Source organism: Leuciscus leuciscus (genome assembly GCF_965113295.1).
Source record: "Leuciscus leuciscus genome assembly, chromosome: 5".
Classification (NCBI taxonomy): domain Eukaryota; kingdom Metazoa; phylum Chordata; class Actinopteri; order Cypriniformes; family Leuciscidae; genus Leuciscus; species Leuciscus leuciscus.
In genome coordinates, this window is record NC_138729.1 from 31,461,144 (window position 1) to 31,484,730 (window position 23,587).

At 37.7% G+C, this 23,587-nt stretch overlaps 1 protein-coding gene and 1 long non-coding RNA gene across 3 annotated transcripts; one reads left to right on the plus strand and one right to left on the minus strand.

Moving 5' to 3' along the window:
• Positions 1-621: 621 nt before the first annotated feature.
• On the minus strand, positions 622-23,165 carry ttll11 (tubulin tyrosine ligase-like family, member 11). 2 transcript variants are annotated; one of them, XM_082169037.1, is made up of 9 exons: positions 21,899-23,165; positions 13,965-14,064; positions 11,756-11,892; positions 10,054-10,629; positions 9,748-9,843; positions 8,607-8,722; positions 4,942-5,178; positions 4,614-4,720; positions 622-2,454 (listed from the first exon to the last, which is right to left on the minus strand). In XM_082169037.1, the coding sequence occupies exons 1-9, from the start codon at positions 22,427-22,429 to the stop codon at positions 2,183-2,185; spliced, it is 2,172 nt and encodes a 723-aa protein (XP_082025163.1). In that variant the 5' UTR covers positions 22,430-23,165; the 3' UTR covers positions 622-2,182. The 2 variants fall into 2 exon arrangements, with proteins under 2 accessions (XP_082025163.1, XP_082025164.1); XM_082169038.1 differs by having other exon boundaries at positions 11,756-11,889; positions 21,899-23,164.
• On the plus strand, positions 16,552-21,872 carry LOC309498360. Its single transcript, XR_014205925.1, has 3 exons — positions 16,552-18,284; positions 18,418-18,633; positions 18,689-21,872. It is a non-coding gene; the product is annotated as an uncharacterized lncRNA (long non-coding RNA).
• Positions 23,166-23,587: the final 422 nt, after the last annotated feature.

Consider the following 23,587-nt stretch of genomic DNA (forward strand, 5'->3'; position numbering starts at 1 on the left):
GACTATGCACTTTTCCCCTTTGTCGTGTCCACCTGGGTTTACTTCGCTCCATGAACATGTAGCAAACTCAAGGTGCTCATTGTTATTATTAATCCAGGGAAGCTCTGATTTGTCATTAGTTTTATTTGTAGCATTATCATTCGTAGCATTGTAGCCAAACGCTAAATCCTTCAACTCAAACAAACGTGCGCATACAGTGTAAATGTCATGAGATTAACAATTGGACTGTGTTAGATATCTCAACCAATCACATGCTCTTTTGATGCCCTGGTAAAGTAGTTTTGCATGCACTAAATGCTTCAGCACTGTCTAAATAAGGCAGATCAGTGTCTAGGGTCATTTAAAATGCATTTGATCAACTTTTAAACTCGGCTTGGGGCGTGTTGTTGCACAAAATATTTATTTTTCACAAGTTTTCTCTCATAGACGCGGCTGTCAACTTCTCCGTTTGTTCATGTTCTGCTTTTAATGAGGTCTGAGGTTTTGCAGAGTCATTATGTCTATTTTCATCCACATGGGACGCTACAAGGGAGTCAAAAAATAGTTCTTTAGAAAATTATTAAATAAAAAGTTTTTTTGCTGTCGTCTCAGTTCTTTTCATCAAATGTGTCTTTATCTGGCTTCAGTTCAGTTCTCAAAGTTTAGGAAAGTTTTGCAAGTAAAACTATTTGCGCATCGTTTTTTTTTTTCAAGCAGTCAATGTGAAATAGTAGCTATGTGAAATAAATGATATAAAGAGAAAATATATAAAATCTATAAATGAGTACCTAAAATATGTTGTATGTTTTATAATCCTTGTAGAAAAGATTTTTGTAAGTATGTTTAAAGTAAAGTATTGGCTGGACCCTTGCCTTGTTTTAGGACAATGACAAGAATAATAATGTACAGAGAAATTTGTCCATGTTAAGAACTGTACAATTGTGGCTGTGCAATTTATGTACATTTGCAACTAGAATAATTAAAGTTTTATTTAGTTATTTCATATCCCTGCTTTGTTGTCTTCATTACTGAATCATTCACTTGACAAGCATAATGCAACAAAATCATAAAATGTGGTTTGTTTCCTACTGATGGTTTTTCTGAACCCAAAGTATGACGTTACATAAGCCAACTATTGGGTTAGTAATATATATATATATATATATATATGGAGATTTCTATTTCAAATAAATGCTGTTGTTTTTTTTTATGTTCTTTTCATCAATAAGACAAAATGTATCACATTTAAAAATCTTACCAATCCCACACTTTGGAAAGAGTGTGTGTGTATACACTGAGAACAACTGAAGAAGTATAATGAAACCATACAGTGTATTGTTTGAAATGCAATGTTTATTCATGACCATAAAAAGTGCATCTCAGTCAAGCCTAATGTGTATATGTAGATGCCAGCAGCTGCAATGTGATATTAAATGATCTGTGTAAATATGTGCTAATCCTGTGAGATGTCCACTTGCATTAAACCACAGCAAACCCCTTTTTTCATTTCTATCATCATTTCTACATGCAGTTCAGTAAAGCTACAGTAAATTACTTAAGTGAAAAACAATAAATAATAAAATCTCTATGGGTATAAATAAAACACAACTTCGTAAACTTTGAGTGCACTTGGTGCCATGCCTGGTGTTAACAACATTCCCTAACGAAAGGCCACCGTGTTGTTCTGCCTAGTTAAAGGTGGCCATTTGAGATAATTAGCTGCTTTTCTGAAGTGAAGTGGTGTTAAAGACAGCATCCCTTCCCTTTAAGAAACTGAATCCCTGGGATATTTTCACAAGGATGCTTTGTTATCCCTGCAGTGATTGATTCACACAGATACTACCCACATTACCTGAAGGTAAGCATATAGGAGCATCGTGGCACAAGTCACATGCTCACACACACACGCTGTCCGCACATTTAGCACTGAAACAAGTGCCTGAGTGTTAGTGTACTGGCATCAGAACACACACATGGATGTATTCTGTTACATTTTGTCTGTGTAGTGTGGTGAAAGAAATATCTTTATCTGAGCTGTGTATAAACAATTCAACTTGAGCTATTGCACAGAGAGTGAATCTATCCTGGCTTCTATACTTCATGATATTGGGTTCATTATTCTTGTTTATTTATTCAAAAGCACATGGCATTGCCCTCTGGACATTCCTCAGAAGACATGGAACTGTTTGTATGAGTGAGATTGTCAGTTCTCTGCGTTTGCTTTAGCAGCGAGTTGCATCGGCTGTTGCCGTAGATGGTGTCGGCGTGTCAGTGCTGGGGAGCTGAACGTGTTTGGCGCTGATGATTGAGTCGGTTGTGACCGGTGTGGCCGTGGCTTCTCACTGTGGCTCTGCCCCTCGAGAGCCCCCTCACACACCTCCAGCAACAAGACCACCTGCTCCCGCAGGGGTACAGCCTTGAACCTGCGCGCTGCCAGGTAGAAGAAGGCCTCAATAAATGCCTGAAGACACATTCCTGAAAGAGAGAACGAGAGAGAGAGAGCTTACTTTTATTAGATGCTCAAAATCAAAAAGACATAGGTTTAGTCAGAATAAACATTTACAGATATATTTACAGGACATATTTACAGTATTGTGAATAATAATATGAATAAATAGGATTAAATTAATTTACAAGGATATTGCACAAAAAAATGGGGTACTGCACAAGAGGGAAAAAGCCTGTGGGAACAAACTGTTCCTCTTGACCCATCTTATGACAGTTAGGACATTTTGATTAAAAATGACATGGTCAAAAAAAGTAACAAATTAAACATGCATGGATGAATCATTTGCAATAAGATCAATACCATGCATTAAGAAAATAAGAATTTTACTTTCGGGCCAACTTTGATATTTGCTCATGGAACTTCGTCGCCCACACATGTAACATGTAACAATGACCCTGTAAAATAAAGTGTTGCCAAATAATCTATACAAACCAAACAAGACAATACATGTAATTTGTCATTTAAATAGTATACTGACAGGAGAATGAAAGATTTGAGAAAAGCCATTAGTGACATTATTTCCAAGTTGTAAGAGGCTTTAATCAGAAGTGTACATATGGCAGATTTTCCCTTCTGGTTGTTTATTAATTATAATAAACTTCATCTGTGTATTATTTAGTGTATGGGGTTTCAGACGTATCTCCACGCTGATGAAAACGTAATCTATATTTATGCTCCTGCAAAAAAAAAAAAACTTCATCTGCAAGTGCAAATCATCAGCAGTGAATTCTCAAGGTCACATCTGAGCCTGAGAGTCGAGGGAGAAAAATACAGACAGCTTTCGTCTAAACAGAGAAACTTTGAACATTTTAAACATGAAGAAAGAGAGCCGTGAAATTTTCTCTGCACATTTCAATGGAAAGCCACTTGCTGTTATCACAGATATTCAGATTCTCAGGAACCCTTAGGGGGTTTGAGCCTGAAGATGGATGCGGATCTCTTGTCTGACTACATATACTGAGCGTTAATGAGCCCTCGCTGCGGACATGATGGAGCCGTGAAATACATCTAGAAATAAAACAGAGGCTACATGCTGTGCTGGTCAGAAATATGTGTACATTGAGAATGGATGGCGACGATTAATAAAGCAATGCTGTTTCCCAGAAGGAGAAAATGGGTTTCATTAAGCAGACTAATGAAGGAGCGCTTAAAGAACTCAGCATTATCCTGTCAAACGAAGCAGGCTGAGCTCTGGGATGGATAGGAGTGAAGAGGGGAACTCAAAGACCGATAAATCCTTTCTTCTTTAAGTATTCTGTCCAAGTGTCCAGTCAGCATTCCTCAATAGTAAATGTATTACTATTAATGAAGTTCACGGCAGCGCTATCTCTCCCTTTCCTCCTCGGGGATAAACAGTCTGACCCACCACCGCTTTTAAACAGCTACTTCTATTATTTATAAATATCAACCTTATCCACCAGTTATTACTTTCCTCTCGCCACACAGTTTGTCTTCTATGAGTGTGTGTGTGTGTGTGTGTTGATTCCCAACTGCAAGGCGCTAATGACCAAATTCAGTGCAACCTTCCGAAATGTTCTGGAATTCAGCTCACGTCATTCCACTCTGGCCATTTAGGAGCACAGAGACTCAAGTATATATTCATTCTCTCTTTTGATTAGGAGAAGCAAGGCCTGGCATGCATTATTCATTTCATACGTTCCTCCAAGAAAACGATGCTAGCATGACCTAACCTAATGCACCATCACAAGGAATATTACCAGCGCTCATTTAAAAGCAGAAATGACTTGTGGGCACATTAGCTTTGGCACACACACACGCGCGCACACAAAATGTTCCCATTTACCAAAGTATCTTTTTAAAGTGAAAAAAAAAAAAAAACATTAAATAAATTAAAATATGAAAGATTGAGGCAGAGCTTGAAAATTTGGTTATGTGGCATTAGTTGATTGTACAAGTACTGGGCAAATGAACGAAGAAGTGAATTTATTTGTCAATTATCTCCCCTGACGATCTCATTTATGACTGCATGTGAGGGGAAATGCGCTATGATGAATGGTTGCAAATGTGTCTTTTATTGGAGGCGGTTTAACAGCTTTTTGATTGTGTGTCAGCCTCGGGAGTGAAGATGTGTTGTAAATTGCATCGTGATCGGTGGGCTGCTTGCCTGCTTCTCTGGAGTCGGGGAGCATTCCAGCCCAGCGGCGCGTGATGTCGATGTACAGGATGTCCACTGAAGCCATCGAGAAGCTGCTGTTACTCAGCTTGCAGTTCCTAAAGGAGACACTCGATTAATGTGGTACGTGACACTTCAATGTTGCCTTATTCTGACAATGGAAACACTAAGAGGCTCTATGGAGGCAGAATCGTGTCAATCAATGTAATGGTTGTTAGATTTACATGTCTTCATTTTACAGATGTTGCTTTGAAGGTTTGAACCTAGGCTTTGCTGCTGCCATCCTCTAACAGTCGAGCTACAGGAACTAATGACTTGCCTGATGAAGGTTCGGAAACCGGTCGGCCCCAGTCTCATGGTTCCTTTGACACCAAGGAAGCGCAGGAAAATGGCAGCAATGCGTTCCACGACCCGCAAGTTATTAAACTGCTTGGTGTATTTGGGGAAGACTTGTTTTAAACACAAAGTTGGAAGAGAATCCATCAAGCTTTCTTTCTCATCACTTCCTGTCTCCACAGCAATAGCGTCTTCTGGTGAACCGCCCCCCGTGTTTAACCTGTTGGCACAGAAACAAAGGTTAAACTCGACACACACAAAATCCTTTGTGTAGACCTGCAACATTGAATCTCTAAATTGAGGAAGCAGCGGTATGTGTGTATATATACTGTATATATATATATATATATATATGTATGTATTTATGTATGTATGTATATATGTATATGTATATGTATATGTATATGTATGTATGTATATATAATATATGTATGTGTATGTATATATATATATATATATATATATATATGTATGTATATGTATATATATACAAAAAAAAACATTTTTACATATTTTATTATATACATTTATATATTCTCTACAAGTAACAGAAAAATTAATACAGCATTTAAAAAAAAAAATATTAAAATACAATTTACAAAAAAAATGTTTTAAAATTGTAATAGTGAAAACTATAAAGTAAAACTGACAACTTTATAACCACGCAAACTTTAACCATTTTAACTGGTGTCCTATGCAATAAAATATATATTGTACTAAGTTACTCTCTCTCTCTTCCTGTCGCTTTTTATATTTTGTCACATTTAAGATGGTAGATGAGCTAGCTAACAGGTAGAAACAGCTAAACAAGATTTTGTGATAACAGCATCATGCATAAACAAAGAAAATCTGTCAAATATTTCAAACCAAAAGAACAAAAAAAAATTTTTTTTTTTTTAAACAGAAATCCTCAGTGAATAGCATCACAAACCACAGGCCTTACAATTTTCTCTCATAAAACCCCTCTTTCACTCTCACTTACCCCAGGACAACATAATGAAAAACAATTATTTAACAATCACAAACCCAGCGGAGCGAACTGCAGTCCTCTCACACGTGCACTGAGCCCAGATGGCCGAGGAACCAAAAGCAGTGTGTTGTGTGTAGATGACTGCATTTCAGCACTGGTGTAAGTAACTCAGAAGATGCACTACCATGGCTTCTGACCTGAAGGTTGTGGCTCGAGACTTAGGGTAAAAGTGCTAATGACACTGACATGACTTAACTAACACACTTAATAGGTTTACTTGAAGACGGGAAGAGTCTTCTCTCTCACATACACAATCTTCACCATCTGAGGTGTTTGTTCTGCTTCACAAACTTAATACAATCAACATAAATCATTTCAAAATGTTCTTCAAAATGTTAAGGAGAATTTTTATTAGTAAAATCCACTGACAAAAAAAAACTTTAAAAATTACTATGTGTACCATGGTATTCTTTTTTATTCTTTGAAGCTTATCATTTTATAGAAGCACTTCCTTTATTTTTTGGTAATAAACATGCCACAAACGCTGTCGACTGAGCTTAACTTGACCTGAACCTGAAATGTTTCCTGGAAGATATCACACCTGTCTCCGTGACTGCCGGAGGCTCTATAACAGCCAAAAAAATGGTTTGACTTTTAATATAATCTCATTAGATACTGTATGTCTAACATATTCATACATGACAGAATACAAACATCGAATCGCCTCAGGGTCATCTGAGCTAATTTCCCACAGAAGCCTCTGAAAATGCGCAAGATACACTGGTCCAACAAGACACGTGATCGACAGCACTAGAGGAACAGCACAAATATAACTGAGAGCCCTGCGAGGAATAGACTGTCATTATACAACACTAGTGAAGGCTCCGTAAAGCCTTAGTGACTGTCTACTTGTCAGCATTAGCCGTGACAATCGTACTCAGGACAGCATAGCTTCAAAAAGCATCAAAGGAAGCGAATCAGAAGAGTTTGTGATCACGGCGTGTAGATTCAGACCGGCACTGAAGGTTTGTTATTTCAGGTTGACCTGAATAAGGTTATAAGATGAAAGAGATTGTGACTGAGCATGAAGAACTTTCTCTCTGAGTGTCCTTGATTTATTTTATTCCTTCAATCTTTTGTGTCAATATGAGTTTGTTTGCTCGACCATAAGAGACATTCCTACAGGGGAGACTGTTTATTTGTTTATGTAAATGTATTTATGACACACTAATATACTCCTTGTAAGAACTACAAGTCTGCAGGAAAAAGTTTTAGTGATTTTTTTCTAAGGGTTTCATACCCCTTACAGAGTTTGGAAGACTTTTAGCAATTATTATAATTATTTTTTTAAATAAGAACAACTATTATTTTTCTTTATTTACTGCTGCCCAGAAGAATCTGCATAACATACCCTATGTAAATGTTTCACAAGATAAAATAAATGAAATCAAACAAATTAACAAAATCACAAGTTTGCGCACCCTTGAATCCATAAATCATCCAAAGCTGGACATTAACAATCATAGCCATTGTATACTTTCAAACAAAAATTGTACAACAGCTGTCACCGGATTAGTTATAATATTAAATATAAGCGTGTATCATTTAGTTACTAATATGCAGCCTTTAGGTGTAAATAAGAAACACAACTGTTAAAATATATATTTTTTTTAAGAAAATACTTTTACTCAGCAAGGACGCAATAAATTGAATGAGTGACAGTTAAGATGGTTAATGTTACAAAAGATTTCTGTTTAAAATAAATGCTATACTTTTAAACTCTTTTCATCAAAAAAGTATCACGGCTACCACAAAAATAATAAGCAGCAGAACAGTTTTCATCTGTGATAATAAGAAACGTTTCTTGAGCACCAAATCAGCATTTTAGAATGATTTCTGAAGAATGAGACTGAAGAGTGAAGACTGTGATTAAGAAGGAAACAATTAAGAACCAATAGTACAGGATAATGAGTGAAAATTAAGTTATTTTATCTTCCAGAACAAATGTGAACATGTCAATACATACGTACATATATATATATATACACACACACACTTGCCAGTTTTGAGTAAGAATAATTCAAGGACTTATTCATAAGCAAGAACTGAAAACTGAGAGCAAGAAAAGCATGATTAAACACCACAAACCAGACAACTGTGCTAGATCATAAAAAATGCACATCTAAAGGCTAAATTAGCAGATATTAAACAGAAATGTGCACACAGAGTCTTTTCCACTCTCATGTCTCAATGAAACTCTGAGCTGACTCCACACTTTCCTCGGAAACAATGGCAGCCTGACTTTTATTTCCCCCCAGGCCCAGACACTAAAGTGTAGAAGTGTCTACACTTTTCACTAAGTGTGGCCGTGTACAATGAGCTACAATAAAAGGATGAATGCAAGAGACACAATCCCGCTCATGGGGCACGAGGCCATCCGCATTTCCATGACTGAGAGAGAGAGGAAGAGTGGCCACACAAGTGTTAAATTCCATCAGAGGATTTCCTGAATTTAATTTTCCCATCTGAAAGGCTTATGACTGCAGTTAAACAAGCCATTATTTCAGCTCCACGAGGATGACAACATGCACTGGTTGGCATGCGCAGTTTGCGCACACAAATACACACTGCACCATCAACTGACCCAAAAGTAATTTACATTAAAGCATATGACTCACGTTACGTGTTGTTTCCTCTGAGCGGGGTCCATGAGCCGCAGCGTGTCTCTGATCACACCCACTTTCACCTCCTCATCTACTGGACTCGGGACATATTCATACACACCAGGTGACACCTGTAACATACAGTATGGCGTCAATGATCAGCATACTAACCAACTCATGTTTACATCCTCAGTCTGTAAACAAAAGTGCAGTCAATGTTTGTTGGGGGTTAGTAAGAGCCTTCAATGTTTTTAGTCAAAAAATTATGTTTTAGTTTTAGTTGGTTGGTTAGCCTTGTGCTAAGCAAGGCTGCATTTATTTGATCAAACGTACAGAAAAAAACAGTACTATTATGAAATATTGTTACAATTAAAAAAAAACTTTTTCATATTTAATATATTTTAAAATTACATTTGAAGAGTTCAGATGCAAAAGCCTCTAAATGCCATCTGAAATTTTCTTATAGAATGATAATTTTTATCAAGCTCGTATATTTAAATTCAACAATTTCACTTAAATGGCAATGAAGATTACCTATTAATTCTCATTTAAGTGAAATTACTGAACTTAAATATACAAGCTTGATAAAAATGATCATTCTATAAGAAAATTTCAGATGGCATTTAGAGGCTTTTGCATCTGAACTCTTCATTTATTCCTGGCAAAGCTGAATTTTTCAGCTGAATTTTTTCAGAAATCAATCTAATATGCTGATTTGATGCTCAAGAAACATTTCTTATTATTATCAATTTTGAAAACAGTTGTGCTGATTGTTTTTGTGAAAACCATGATATATATATATATATATATAATTTTTATTTTTTATTTTATTTTTTTACAGGATACTTTGATGAATGAAATAATTCAAAAGAACAGAATTTATTTGAAACATAAATCTTATATACTATTATAAATGTATTTTCTGTCACTACTGGATCAGTTGAATTCATCCTTGCTAAATAGAAGTATTAATTTCTTGAACAAAAAATCTTACTGGCCCCAGATTTTATAACAGTAGTATATACCATGTTTTTTTGTTTGTTTTTTTGGACATGTACCATGATGATATATACTATAATCTTTGCAACAGTTCTGCCACAGTACTGTTTATAAAGTACCTGTTTATTTGAATCACAAAGAACATCTGCACCCTCACCTCCTGTTCGTGTTCAATCCTCATGCTGGGATTGGCATTGACCTCTAGTAAAACAGGCTTCAAGTTCTTCATCAGCAGGATATCAAAGCCCAGGATCTAAAATTGGGACACATCATCTTCTGTTATTTAGATTTTAATGACTTCGAAAACCAGCGATTTGCAGAGGATTAGGGGTCGCCTGCTGAAGGAAAAACATAGTTAACAGCATATGGGTGTGTGCTCATTTTTCGCATTTGAATGACCTATATGTAGGACACCTAAATGCAGACCGCATCACAAACACAAAAGAATTAATTGCAAATATACCTGGAAACATGTCGGTCCTGGTTTTCCAGGTGGTATATCTGCCTGGTAATACACCTTCAGTTCAGGCACAAGTGCAATTACTGTCTTGATAACCAAAGCAATAATGTCTGACCAGACCTTCTTGATGTCCACTCCTTTAGATGCTATGCGATAGAGGACGCTAGAGAAGGTGCGTTTACTGCCCGTGCTGCAGCTGTCGGAGTGGACAAAGTTCCCGCTGTGCACATTAAGGGAATAGTTGGTAAGGTGCATAAAAACATGACTGAGGTTCTTCTGGCTGGGTTCTTGGTAGGGTTCTGTGCAGAACCTGGACAGACCCTCTTTAGCAATGTAGATCTCTAAAGGCTCCAACGAGCGGACCAGAACATAGAGGCGGATATCAAACTTCAACTTATCGATGAGCAGGGGTTTCTGGATATATTCTTGAACAACGGCTTGTTTGATCTGAGAACCTGAGATAGCCCGAAGGTCAGCAGGGTCACGGATGAGGTAGATGCCGTCGCCCTGGGATCCGCTGTCCGGTTTGACGATGAAAGTGGGTTTAAGGGTTGAATCGTTATCCTTCAGGAGACGAATCTAAAAAATAAAAAAAAGAGAGGAAAAAGGTGCACAGTCATTTATTTTTCAAATATGCTTGCAAAAATCGAAGAAGATTTTTGCCATCCCTGCAAAGAATTAACCCTTATTTCTACTCTAAATTCTGTCCTTAATCATAATCAACCAAAAGTGATCATTTAATTTAACATTATAAAAAAAAATATTTAACTATTTTGAATAGCTATATATAGATTTCATGCAAGTTATTTCGAGAAAACTATCAATAAAAGTTAACGCAAAATCATTGTCTTTCTAATGTGAGGGTCTGAAATGGTTAACATGAACAGTATTTAGCATTCTCCAGTTAAAGTGCTCTGAATGATAACACAACATTTCAAGATTTTAAACAAAGTAAAACAATATTGATCCAACTGTTCTGCCAAAAAGGTAATACTTTTTTTAAAGGCAGTGAGCACTCGTGACTGTCCACTAATAGCATTATGGTAAAATAAACCTCATATTTCCAACTAATGCAATGGTTTTCTTCAGAGAGCATGCATCAGCAAATATTTTGCTCTCCCTTTTTGAAGAACCTCCCGCAGATCTTTGCTGCCCTCTGCAGCTTTTCTAATTTCTAAAGTCTTGCCTCACTCAAACTCAAAACAAAATATGCATGTACATGTAATAAATATAAACAACTAATAATTTATCTCAAAAAGAGAAATAAAGAGTAAAAACTAAATTGATTTAAACGGACAGTGTAAGAGAAAATCCCCTTTAAGCAGCTCATCTGAACAAATAAAGCACACAGGTAACCGTGACATGCAGAAGAGGATTGAAGATGCAAATCCTGTAACTATAAGATCCTGTAACAAACTTGTCATTCACAATTAGTTGTTGCTGGCCAGTGGCCACTAAACTGCTTAACCTGGTTTTACTGTGATTCTGTCCTGACCAATTACTACCACGGCAATCTACCTATAGATACACCACTGAGAAACACTGCAGGGGACGACAGCTGATAGAAGACACTTTGACTGGGTATCTAGTAAGAAGAAGATGTGGCGCCTGTAAATGTCCTCTTTATTGACTTCACAAATAGACTCTAATACCATGTCCTAATTAAGTTGCATGAGTTTGTTACTCCATTTCATTGAGCTTGTACCTGTGTGGAGAAGAGCTGGTATTCCTCGGGCAGTATCCAGGAGCGTGGGTAGAAGTTGTACTCCTCCGGGAACAGCTCTTGCATGGTCCGCACGGCACGACTCAGGTTTATCTTCCGCAGCATCTCTATCATTCCTGCTGACCGAACAGGACAGTTGATGAGAAAACAGAGTGAAGTCTAAGAGAAACTGCACAAAGGTCAGAGAACGGATGCAGTTCCCCATCATTCTATGGCCCTACTGGGACATTACTCTCTCAAAAAGATTTCCCTGTTTCCCAGCAGTTTCATTAAATCACTTGTTCATTTGATTTCAATGGCTTCATAGCACACACACTGGCACACAGCTTGGACATGCTGTCTGTGTGAAAGCAACTGTCAATACAGCTATGAAAACAGCCATATTACATCCAACCCATGAGTCAGCAGCCCCTGAGACTCCTATATGACTCCACTGCAGAAAACTAGAACAGTCCAGTGATCAATACTCATCATATGATTGAGAACCTGCCTCTAAAAGTATGCACAAAATGACTTACTAACTTTATTTCAAAGTAAATGTTTCTGATAAAAGCTAGTACTGTTTTTTATCAATGAACACATTTCTGTTTTGTTTTTAATATTTGTAATGTTTTTGGTTTATTTATATACTTAGTTTCCGTTTTAGTAATTATAGTTAAGGAAGCAGATGAACACTGATCTTTGAAACAAGAAACGGCATATTTATTTCCACAGGAATCAGAACCACAGGACAGTAAATCTGTCTGTTGCTTGTGTCGACCTTACTGAAATATCACGTCGTCTTCAACCACACAAACAGGTCAGATCACTCAACTCTGTGATCCAATGTTTTTAGTTTATATATATATATATACACACTTTGTTATATCAGTTCATGACATTGTAACTTATTTACAACATTATAACAACCCTGTTTTAACAGCCTCATCCTTAATGCTTTTAAAGATATTGTTTAATGTTGAAAATCTCCTGCTTGCCAGGTTAAATGACCAAAGCTATTATTTAGATATTCACTTTTGAATTATTTTGTCACGGTATAATATGGTAATAATTTTCATAGACGAGAAGCGTGTTTAAAGCAAGCACATGAGCAGTTGCCATGGTAAGGAACAATATGATACCTGCTTGTAATTACAAATGAAAATATCCCACATCTGAGTGAGCCTAAAAGCTAAAAACGAAATTAGTCTAAAACAACATGTAGAAAAATATAATGTGCACTGTTGCTGATTTCCCTATGTTCTCTACTCTAACACCACACTGCACGTTTCCTTTATTTTTGGCAGAACTAATCCTTGTGTTTAAAATAATCATTTTATTTCCTTTTATTTTTTAGTCAGTTCAGTTTATTTTTCAGTTAAATTTTTAGTTCAAATAGATAATTGTGCAGCAGAAAGTACAGCATAGCACCACCTGCCATCCAGCTACCGGTAATACCGGATTAACCATTTTGAAAGCAAATACCATTCTGGTTTTAAAATTATGATTGAATGACCTTTAATAGCCGATCCCATCATCATTTAAATTCTTATAATTTTCTTATAATTTTAAGATATTATCAGAGTGGGAATAAGAAAAAAAATGAATGAAACAGTCCCAATTGCTAATAGTAGTGTCTTCATTAACTCTTTCCCCACTATTGACGGAACTTACCGTCATTTATAAGACACCGTTTCCCCACCATTGACGGAATTTTCCGGCTTTCCGTGTTTTCACTATTATACGGTAGAGGGCGCTATTACACATCTTCTGAAAGAGTACAGAATCTCCTGATCAAAACACAGGCAAAAAAAAAGGAGCAGAAACAAGCAATAAAATCATTGCTTATGCACGTTGTAGTCCGCGATTTTCTCAGCTTTTTGTTCAAAATGTTGTTTTTTATGAAACTTACCTACATTCAAGTGCTGATTAAAAAAAAGAATGCATGAACCTAGAATATCTAAATAGTTTGGTTTTTTTTGTTGTTTTTTTAAGCTGAGGCTCGGTTCTTTCTTTTAACATATTGCATGTTCATATATTCATACAACAAAATATTCTGGGGGCTATGAAAGTTTTGTGAAAATTCTCAAAAATGCTGGCACTGGCTAGCAACTTTTTTTTTTAAATCGCTGGAGGGGAAAGACTTGACTTACGAGAGATGATGTTTCGACTATGACAAGATCTCTAAAGACCTACTTTTAGTGAAGTTTACCTGGGAATTTGTTGACTTGCCCAGAGACGATGTTCTCATTGTCATGAAACGAGACACCGTGCCAGTAGATATCACAGGCTGTCCGCCTACCTATCGGAAACTGCAGGATCAAAAGAAAGAAGAGAATTGAAGTACAGGAGGAGAACTATCAATCACAACACAATAAACATGTCATACACTACTTTTGACAAGGATACAAAAAAACAATATGTTTACGGCTAACTGTACCAAAATAACACAGCTCATTTTAGTAAACAACTCTATCCTACTTACAGTGTATACATTATGGCTGAGGGCTGCTACACTCTACATGAATTGTAGGAACAGTTATACTTCTACAACAGCAACAGTGTCAGTTACAGAGGCATTGTTTAGATATGTGCCATCATTAATTTACAGCTACGGTGAAAATGCATTGCAGCTCATGTGGTCATACAGACCACTGATTCAGACTTTGGTCCATTAAGGCCCCTTCACACCAAGAATGATAACTATAAAGATAACTATATTAGTGTCCACACCAGCGGACGATATCAGTCTGTTTATTCTAAGCATGTGCTTGTCTGTCACTTTAAATTCTCAAGCTAATTGTAGCAGGATTGATTCTGATTGGCTGTCAATGTTTTTATCATTCATCAGCTGGATAAAATTGTTCTGAAAGTGATTCCAATGATAACGTTTCTCTGTGCCGTTATCATTATAGCTGTGGTGTGAACTCTGCTATTCTTTAATAGTGATTTTTTTCGTCCTGATCACGTTTCTGAGACCCTGTATATGTGACTAGGCTACAGTGTGTGCGGAGCGGGATGCAGGTTATCAAGGGCACTAATCAGGATGCAGGTAGTGTGCTTAGTTTAGGCTAGGTTACGTGTCTTGAGCTGTATTCTGGGAGGATCATGTCACTGTTTAACAGGCTAATGGAGTGTGAGGAGGTGTTCCTATATTGGTCACCTGGTGCACAGAGGAAACCTGAAATCTGTGATCAGATTAGGAGTTGCCACAGGTTTACAGGTATACAGTTGTGAAAATGTCCCCACTAGTGCTGCCACTATATTTTTATGTAATTAATCATATATTTCATATTGTTATACATATTTTCACACTAAATCTCTTAAATTAATCTCTTTACATTAATATAAAAACATCATAAAGATGTTAATTTGTTTAATGGCATATGTTTACTAACTATGAAGGCCGTATCACTGAATGCTGCTACTGATGTCTCTATTAAAAGGGATTTTTCTCAATTTCTTGGGATGAAATGAGTAATTATAGCAATTTAACAGTTTAACAGTTTAATTGAAAGCCATAATTTTAGCATTTAACAGGCTAAAATATTATAATATTATAATATTTTATCTTCACATTATCTTCACATAAACTCATCATAATAAACATCACATTTAGCTGTGCCTTTAATATAGTGTGTTGTAATAAGTGTATCTCTGTCAATATCAGCTCTCATTCAAATAGAGATCAGTTCATTATTTCTCCACCAAGATAAGAAGTAAGAAAATCACTAGTTTTTTTATGTGAGGATCGATCCTCTCGAAACAACGTCAGCATTGCAAGTATCCACAATTAAACCTGATTGTCTTAATCATTGAGACACTGACAGGATCAAAACAGGCAACCAGAGAGAGCTTGAAACACTCCCAAAGAGAAGCACATTAAGGTGAACACGGCTGATTACATGCGGACCATGCTCAGTCGCTGTCTCGCTCAACGTGTGTGTGTGTGTGTGTGTGTGTGTGTGTGTGTGTGTGTGTGTGTGTGTGTGTGTGTGTGTGTGTGTGTGTGTGTGTGTGTGTGTGTGTGTGTGTGTGTGTGTGTGTGTGTGTGTGTGTGTGTGTGTGTGTGTGTGTGTGTGTGTGTGTGTGTGTGTGTGTGTGTGTGTGTGTGTGTGTGTGTGTGTGTGTGTGTGTGTGTGTGTGTGTGTGTGTGTGTGTGTGTGTGTGTGTGTGTGTGTGTGTGTGTGTGTGTGTGTGTGTGTGTGTGTGTGTGTGTGTGTGTGTGTGTGTGTGTGTGTGTGTGTGTGTGTGTGTGTGTGTGTGTGTGTGTGTGTGTGTGTGTGTGTGTGTGTGTGTGTGTGTGTGTGTGTGTGTGTGTGTGTGTGTGTGTGTGTGTGTGTGTGTGTGTGTGTGTGTGTGTGTGTGTGTGTGTGTGTGTGTGTGTGTGTGTGTGTGTGTGTGTGTGTGTGTGTGTGTGTGTGTGTGTGTGTGTGTGTGTGTGTGTGTGTGTGTGTGTGTGTGTGTGTGTGTGTGTGTGTGTGTGTGTGTGTGTGTGTGTGTGTGTGTGTGTGTGTGTGTGTGTGTGTGTGTGTGTGTGTGTGTGTGTGTGTGTGTGTGTGTGTGTGTGTGTGTGTGTGTGTGTGTGTGTGTGTGTGTGTGTGTGTGTGTGTGTGTGTGTGTGTGTGTGTGTGTGTGTGTGTGTGTGTGTGTGTGTGTGTGTGTGTGTGTGTGTGTGTGTGTGTGTGTGTGTGTGTGTGTGTGTGTGTGTGTGTGTGTGTGTGTGTGTGTGTGTGTGTGTGTGTGTGTGTGTGTGTGTGTGTGTGTGTGTGTGTGTGTGTGTGTGTGTGTGTGTGTGTGTGTGTGTGTGTGTGTGTGTGTGTGTGTGTGTGTGTGTGTGTGTGTGTGTGTGTGTGTGTGTGTGTGTGTGTGTGTGTGTGTGTGTGTGTGTGTGTGTGTGTGTTTTCACAAAAACACAGACATTACAGGCCGGACCAGAACAATTAACAATTGACCTTTACTCGCTCCAGTTGCTTTAATCTGAAGTACAGCAGTTTTGTGCAGCACTAATGCCCACATGTGTGACTTTGATAGATCACTGCATGAAACTGGCATAAACAAAAATTGTCTCCATTTTTTTCCCCTCTTGAAACACGAAAAAAAAATTTTACTTCTTGCATTATATTTTAATAAATATTGAGGCAGGGTAAAACTGAACTGGGCAGTTCAACTAGATCTGCCTTCTTTGGATAAATATTGATATACACATCTGTCAGATTTAGTGACCACCAGCACTTATTGTTAGTGTACTGACTGAACTAATGGCTAGTTCTTTATTATCTTTATTCAGACTGATTTCAGAATTTCACCCAAAAATAAAACATTCTGTCATTGTTCATTCAATTTGAGTCAAAATATTAGCATGTTAGCTTTATTTGATAAATCTGTTTGATATCATGATGTATTGCTCCCAGTAGGGTTAGCAAAGACTCTAACGCTCTGTGCAGAGTTGCAGTGGAGCAGGTCAGGAAATGGGGACATGCCTTTTCAATCCAATCACCTTTAGCCTTAACTAAATTAAGTTACTTGGAACTGTTTAGCAGGTAAAAGACACGTGAAACTGTCACGAAACAATAAGAATAAAACTTGTGTTCCAAAATCTTCCAAACTTGGAGAAAAAAAGAATTGCAATTCAACCTATACACTATCATCAATGCATCTCATGAGTCAGAACTGTCCTTTCTAAAAGCACTTTCCTCATTCCTCACTAAGGGAGTTTTAAAGTTTTATTTCCATCTTAATATTAGATAGATAGATAGATAGATAGATAGATAGATAGATAGATAGATAGATAGATAGATAGATAGATAGATAGATAGATAGATAGATAGATAGATAGATAGATAGATAGATAGATAGATAGATAGATAGATAGATAGATAGATTTAACAGCATTTACTTTAAATAGAATCTTATGTAACATTATAAATGTCTTTACTGTCACTTTTGATCAATTTAATGCATCCTTGCTGAATAAAAGTATACATTCTTTAAAAAAAAAAATTTTTTAAATGTAGTACTGACCCAAAACTTTTGAACGGTAGTGTATAATGTTATATTGTACAACTGTACAATGGGGGGAGTGCACAACTGTTATTAACATTGATAATAATAAATGTTTCTTGAGCATCAAATCAGCATATTAGAATGATTTCTGAAGGATCATGTGACACTGAAGACACATATATCATGCATGCATTCAACTGTAAGTAACTTTACTATAAGTACTGTAATTTTCAAGAAGATGTCAACTTATTCTACTTATCCTATACCCTCAGTATACTAATACTCTAATGACAGTTGGTTAACATGTAGTTGCAAAGCTGGTAGATTGTCTAAAAGTATGCTATCAAAATAAAGTGTCACCCTTTATGATATTTACAGTTACTAAGTCAAAATCTGCTTAATAATGGAACAACATTTTTAAAAGGGATTTTTTTACTATTACTTACAACAGGATCTGCATTTTTCCAGGAAAACCCAAACTACCTACCAGATGTTTTGAATGAGTCATCGCTTTTCGAGAAAGAGGGTGAGCATGCCGGTGTTTGGTGTTTTATGCCCCCAACGGCGCCTTCCAGGCAGCGAGGGGATGGGTAGGTTTAAGGTTGAGGGTAGGGTTAGCTGCCTCTAAGGAGCCATTGGGGGCTTAAAACACCATCGAGCGAAAATGCCGGCCTGAGCGGCTTCAACATGCTGTCTATCAGAGACATAACGCACGCGAGTGTTTCGGTTACACTTTATTTTAAGGTGACTTGGTTACATTGTACTCACTCAAATAAGTACTGAGTAATATTAATTAACTACATGTACTTACTATAGAGTTACGATTAAGGTTTGGTTTAGGGTTACTCAACCGCTTACAGTTTATATCATACTTAGTCTCTCACTGCCACAATTGATATTTGGATCTATACGCTTCTAAATAACTTCAAGAAATGATAGTCTTCAAAACTGCAGGTGGGAACTCCTCCTGCCCTTGAATCAGCCTTTGTTGTAGCAGATAGGATAAAAGGTATAATGGATACGCTTAAACTTGAAACCGACCTTTAACAAGGCAGCTTTGAATTACAAAGGCTCATAATGTTTCAGTGTAGTTGAGTAGAATGGGGTGTAGACATTCATTCAGCAGGACCGTTCACTACCTCCAGCCTGCCAGGTGTTGTGCACCACACAGAACGTCATGCATAGTATAGTTTGACAGTTTATCAATGTATTTATGAGCATTTCTTTTTTTAATGCAGAGTGACTTCACACAAACGGTCAAGTGTAACCATATATGGGTGTTCTTCAAATGGTGTGGAAGGACAAGGTTAAAGACTGGTAATGTCTGTTGAAATATTAAGCCTACAGGCCATGAGTAAGTGTTTGTTTACATTGTGGGAGCCTAAAAAAAAAGTGCAGATACGTCCAATGGATTCATCTAGTATATTTGTAATAATATTATGTAACAGAATAACAGATAAATTAAAAAGTATTACAATTCCAGGCAGAATTGTTTACCTTTGAAATATTTGGAACAGTGAGATCTTTCAGAGACAAATAAAGAATGGAATACACTACACGACTGAACAGGCTCCAAACACTAGGCATCATACAACTTTGAAAACGGTTACAGAGAAAAACTGGCATGCATCATACATTAAACGACTGAAGATCACACACTACTAGTCTTATAAGTCGTTCCAAACACAACACAATTATACAGAAACATGCGCCATGTTGCTAGAAGACACATAGCAAATTAAGCAATAGCCTATGTGTTTTAAAATTGGCTCAAAATATTAAACATTTTTACCAACTAGATTAGTCTGTGGCCATCATACACTACCCAATCTATGCGAAAGTTGTGTAGTGTATTTCTGCCTAGGTCATCATTTGAATAAAGAAGGGCAAATCTACTATACTATACTTCCTGCAGTAAGTCTATTAAAGGTCTGAGGGGTGAGCTTATGTGACATCAGGGATAACTGTAGGATTAAAACTGATACTAGTTTTATATTGCAGCAGTTAAGCTTCTGTACAGGTAGTGTTGCATCCACTGGTTCTTACACTTTCTGACCAATATATAGACTGATTTCCTAAGGAATCAATCAAATAAATGTGTGAACTGGTTTGACTTTTGACTGATGCATTCAGAAGTACTCATATTAGAAATCACTTTGTCTAACGAGTTTTGAAAGAAATACCAAGACAATTAAATATTTTAGATTAAAAAACATAACTATACTTCATATAAAATATACATTCGTTATAGTAATGTAGTAGCCTAATGGAATTTATAACATTTGCAAAACTTTTAACCAAGCCTGCAAAATACAATTTTAAGATAGTACACATTTCTTAAGCATACATTTTGTTCTAACAATCATAAAAACAAATTATTCAGCATAAATTACACAGTCAGACCTAAAACTTTAAGAATTTTTAAATTGGGTGAGGTTTTTATTATTTTATTTTTTTATTATTATTATTGTTAAAAAGACTACAATGGTTGCCTGATTGTTAAGCACATTAAACTCGCATGCTTGTGGTTCTAGTCCTTATTCATCAACTTGTTGTATAATGTATGTTCTAGAACAAAACATGAAAGTCTCTTCAAATAATGTTAAAGACAGACCTTATTTTACTGATAAATCAAAGACTGATGTGTAAGACCCCAGGAAGGAAATTCCTCAGGGAACCAACAACTGGTTCAAAAGTACTAATTGTTTCCGGGTTTTATGACTACAAACTGAACAGCTCTATATCGATTGATAGTTTAAAGGTGACATATTATGCCCCTTTTCACAAGATGTAATATAAATCTATGGTGTCACCAGAATGTGTCTGTGAAATTTCAGCTCAAAATACCGGTCAGATCATTTATTAATAGCTTGTCAAATGTGCCCCTTTTTGGGTGTGAGGAAAAATATGCCGTTTTTGTGTGTCCCTTTGAATGCAAATGAGCTGCTGCTCCCCGCTTCCGCTCAGAAGAGAGCCGAACCTTTACACGAGCTTCGGATACTCCGTTGTTGTGCCGAATTCTGACCCCCGCCAAATTATTAACCCCCTAGTATTGTTAGGTTTAGGATTAGTTGTGGGGGAGGGGTTAGGATTAGGCAATCAGGTACTGACTTCAACAAGGGGGGTAATCATTTGGAAATTCAGCACAACACCGGCAATAACAAAACATGCAAATAATCTCACTCATCCAAAATCTCAGAAATAACCAGTAGCGAAGTGCAGCCTTACGGAGAGACTTAGGAAGAGGTTGCAGCTTTTAGACTGCACTCTGAATGGTTAGTGGATACATTTGTGTAGTTGTTGTGGAGTTACATTGATTCATCTCATCGACTTGCATATACCATCATGTTTAACTTTTACACAAGTTGACACAGTTCCCTGAGGTCTTTATAAGACACCTGTGACATTTTTTGGTCAAAATACCACAAGGATGAACTTGAAGCCTGAGTGAGAGATGGCATGCTTTGCTCGAACTTTTGCCATTGCGTTAGAACTGGTTACACTGTTGTTGCGTGTTGTGCCGAATTTTGACCCCCGCCAAATTATTACCCCCCTAGTATTGGTAGGTTTAGGATTAGTTGTGGGGGAGGGGTTAGGATTAGGGGAGGGGTTAGGATTAGGCAATCAGGTACTGACTTCAACGAGGGGGGTAATAATTTGGCAGGGGATCGAAATTCGGCACAACAGTGGTGCCGTGGGTGGAAATGTGCAGATTAAGGGGCGGTAATATTGTAATAAGATCCCCTACCTATGAAGGGGAGCGAAATCAGATCGGCCTATTTTTTGACATGCTTGCAGAGAAAGGCTTTACCAAAACAAAGATACTTTTCCCATTTGCCAAAACCTTTTTTACAAAGGTTGTCACTTTTCACATTTTCTGGGTTGGTAGGCCTACTAGATGCACCGAGGACCTGATTATGCACTTAAACACGGAAAAAGTCTGATTTTCATGATATGTCCCCTTTAAAATCTGCTAAGTCAAGCCAAGCTACTTTAAAATGAATGGAATAAATAATCACTTTTTTAAAAACCAAATCCAAGAATTCCCTTATCAACGGTTGGCATGCTATAAAATCGGGATGAAAAGTAAATAAGTCAAAGCTTGTCAGGTGTCAGAACAGAACATAGGGGTGCTCTCACCTCTTTCCACTTCAGCTGTCTGATGCTCATTTTCAGCGCTTCGAGCGACGTCTTCGCTTTGGAGGTGTCCACCGTCACAGCTCTCCTCTTTTTGTCCACCTTGCTCCCGTCCTCTTTGCCATGGTGCTCACATTTCCCTTCTGTCTGTCTCTGGCATGACTCAACGTGACCGTTTGCCGCCGTTTTGCCCTTTAAAAGCTTTAACGTACCTTTAATGTTTTGCTCGTTGCTCGCACTGCTCTGTCCTTTCTCCTGTGAATAGTCTGACTTCTGTGGCGTCAGATCTGACATTAGTTTGCCGTTCACCTGTCTCTCATGACCGTCAGCTTTGCTCCTACTTTTACTCCGACTTCTCCCATTGATGCTACTTCTGGAGATGTCTCTCCGAGCCACGGAGGAGGCGTCAGCGGGGACTAAAGACACTGAGGCCGGGGACAGCTGCTCTTCGTCGGCCGCGGCCTCGCTTTCCACCGCCTTCATCTGCTGGAGCTCAATCTTCACTCTCTCATAGTGATCGCTCATAGTGTTCATTAATGGTCGGATGGTTTGTTATCTCATTTAGGTTGGTGAATATGTCAGGATAATCTACTAGCATAAGCTGCTAACATGGACCAGCTGGTGCTGCCCAAACTAAATCACAAAAACAGAAAACCAGATAAAACAGCCAAATATGGAGCCTGATAAACTAGCGTAAATACACACGACCTCCATTATTACAGTCTGAACATTATAAAGACCGTATTAGCTCTGACAGATAGCATATCACTACAGTGTGCTGAATGTTTTGATGGCGATCTAACGGGACAGGAGTGGCTCCAGGCACAAGAGCTGCCCAGTTTCCTTTAACTGGGAAAAATAGGCTCTTGGCCGCCTGTAATAACACTAAACGCTGCATATAAACGCAACTGTACTTAATTCATCCCATCCTATATAAAATACTCAACTAACAGCACATATCGGGGGATATATATGGGGAAGACGAGCGCAGGGCATAGCTGGGCGCATCACCGCATTCCCCCTGTCAGTTTCGTTCAGTTTTAAAGTGCCGATGAGCACCGACTGTTCTCGCGCTTTTAAGCAGTCGCCGTATATCCAAATAAAAACATCGCGTGCATTCCGTTTACCTGCTGTTAACTAAGACGTGGCAGGGTTAATGCAGCCGGACAGGTGAGGTGTCAGCTGATGGCCAACGAACTGACCAGAAGTAAAGCTCCCGTGTGCTGTCGCTGCTGGTGTTTTCTGTTTTGGTCCTGTTGACAATGCAACTGACGGAAGCCGTCGAGGCACATGGCAGCAACATATTGCACTGGTTCGCTCTATTCGCGAAGCGAAAATTCCATTCTAGCCATTACCGCCTAACAATAAAAATGAAAATAAATACCAAAAAAATACATGATTTTCAGAATTCATATATTCATGTTTTGTATGTCCCCTTGTTATAATGCACCTTTTAAAACCACCCCTTTTTCATGTTCATGATTTTATCATACAGTCATATGTCAATAAGTCAATATGTGTTGCAATGAATGGGAAACATACAAAAACGTGACATACAAAGTCTCAGTATCTGATATTTTGTGACCACTTGACGACTAAAAAGATTCTGAGAAACCCGAGATATCTATCCTAGTCTTCTATCTTAAACCACATTTGCCACATTATGCCTCTGTGATGCAGCAGAGGGAGCAC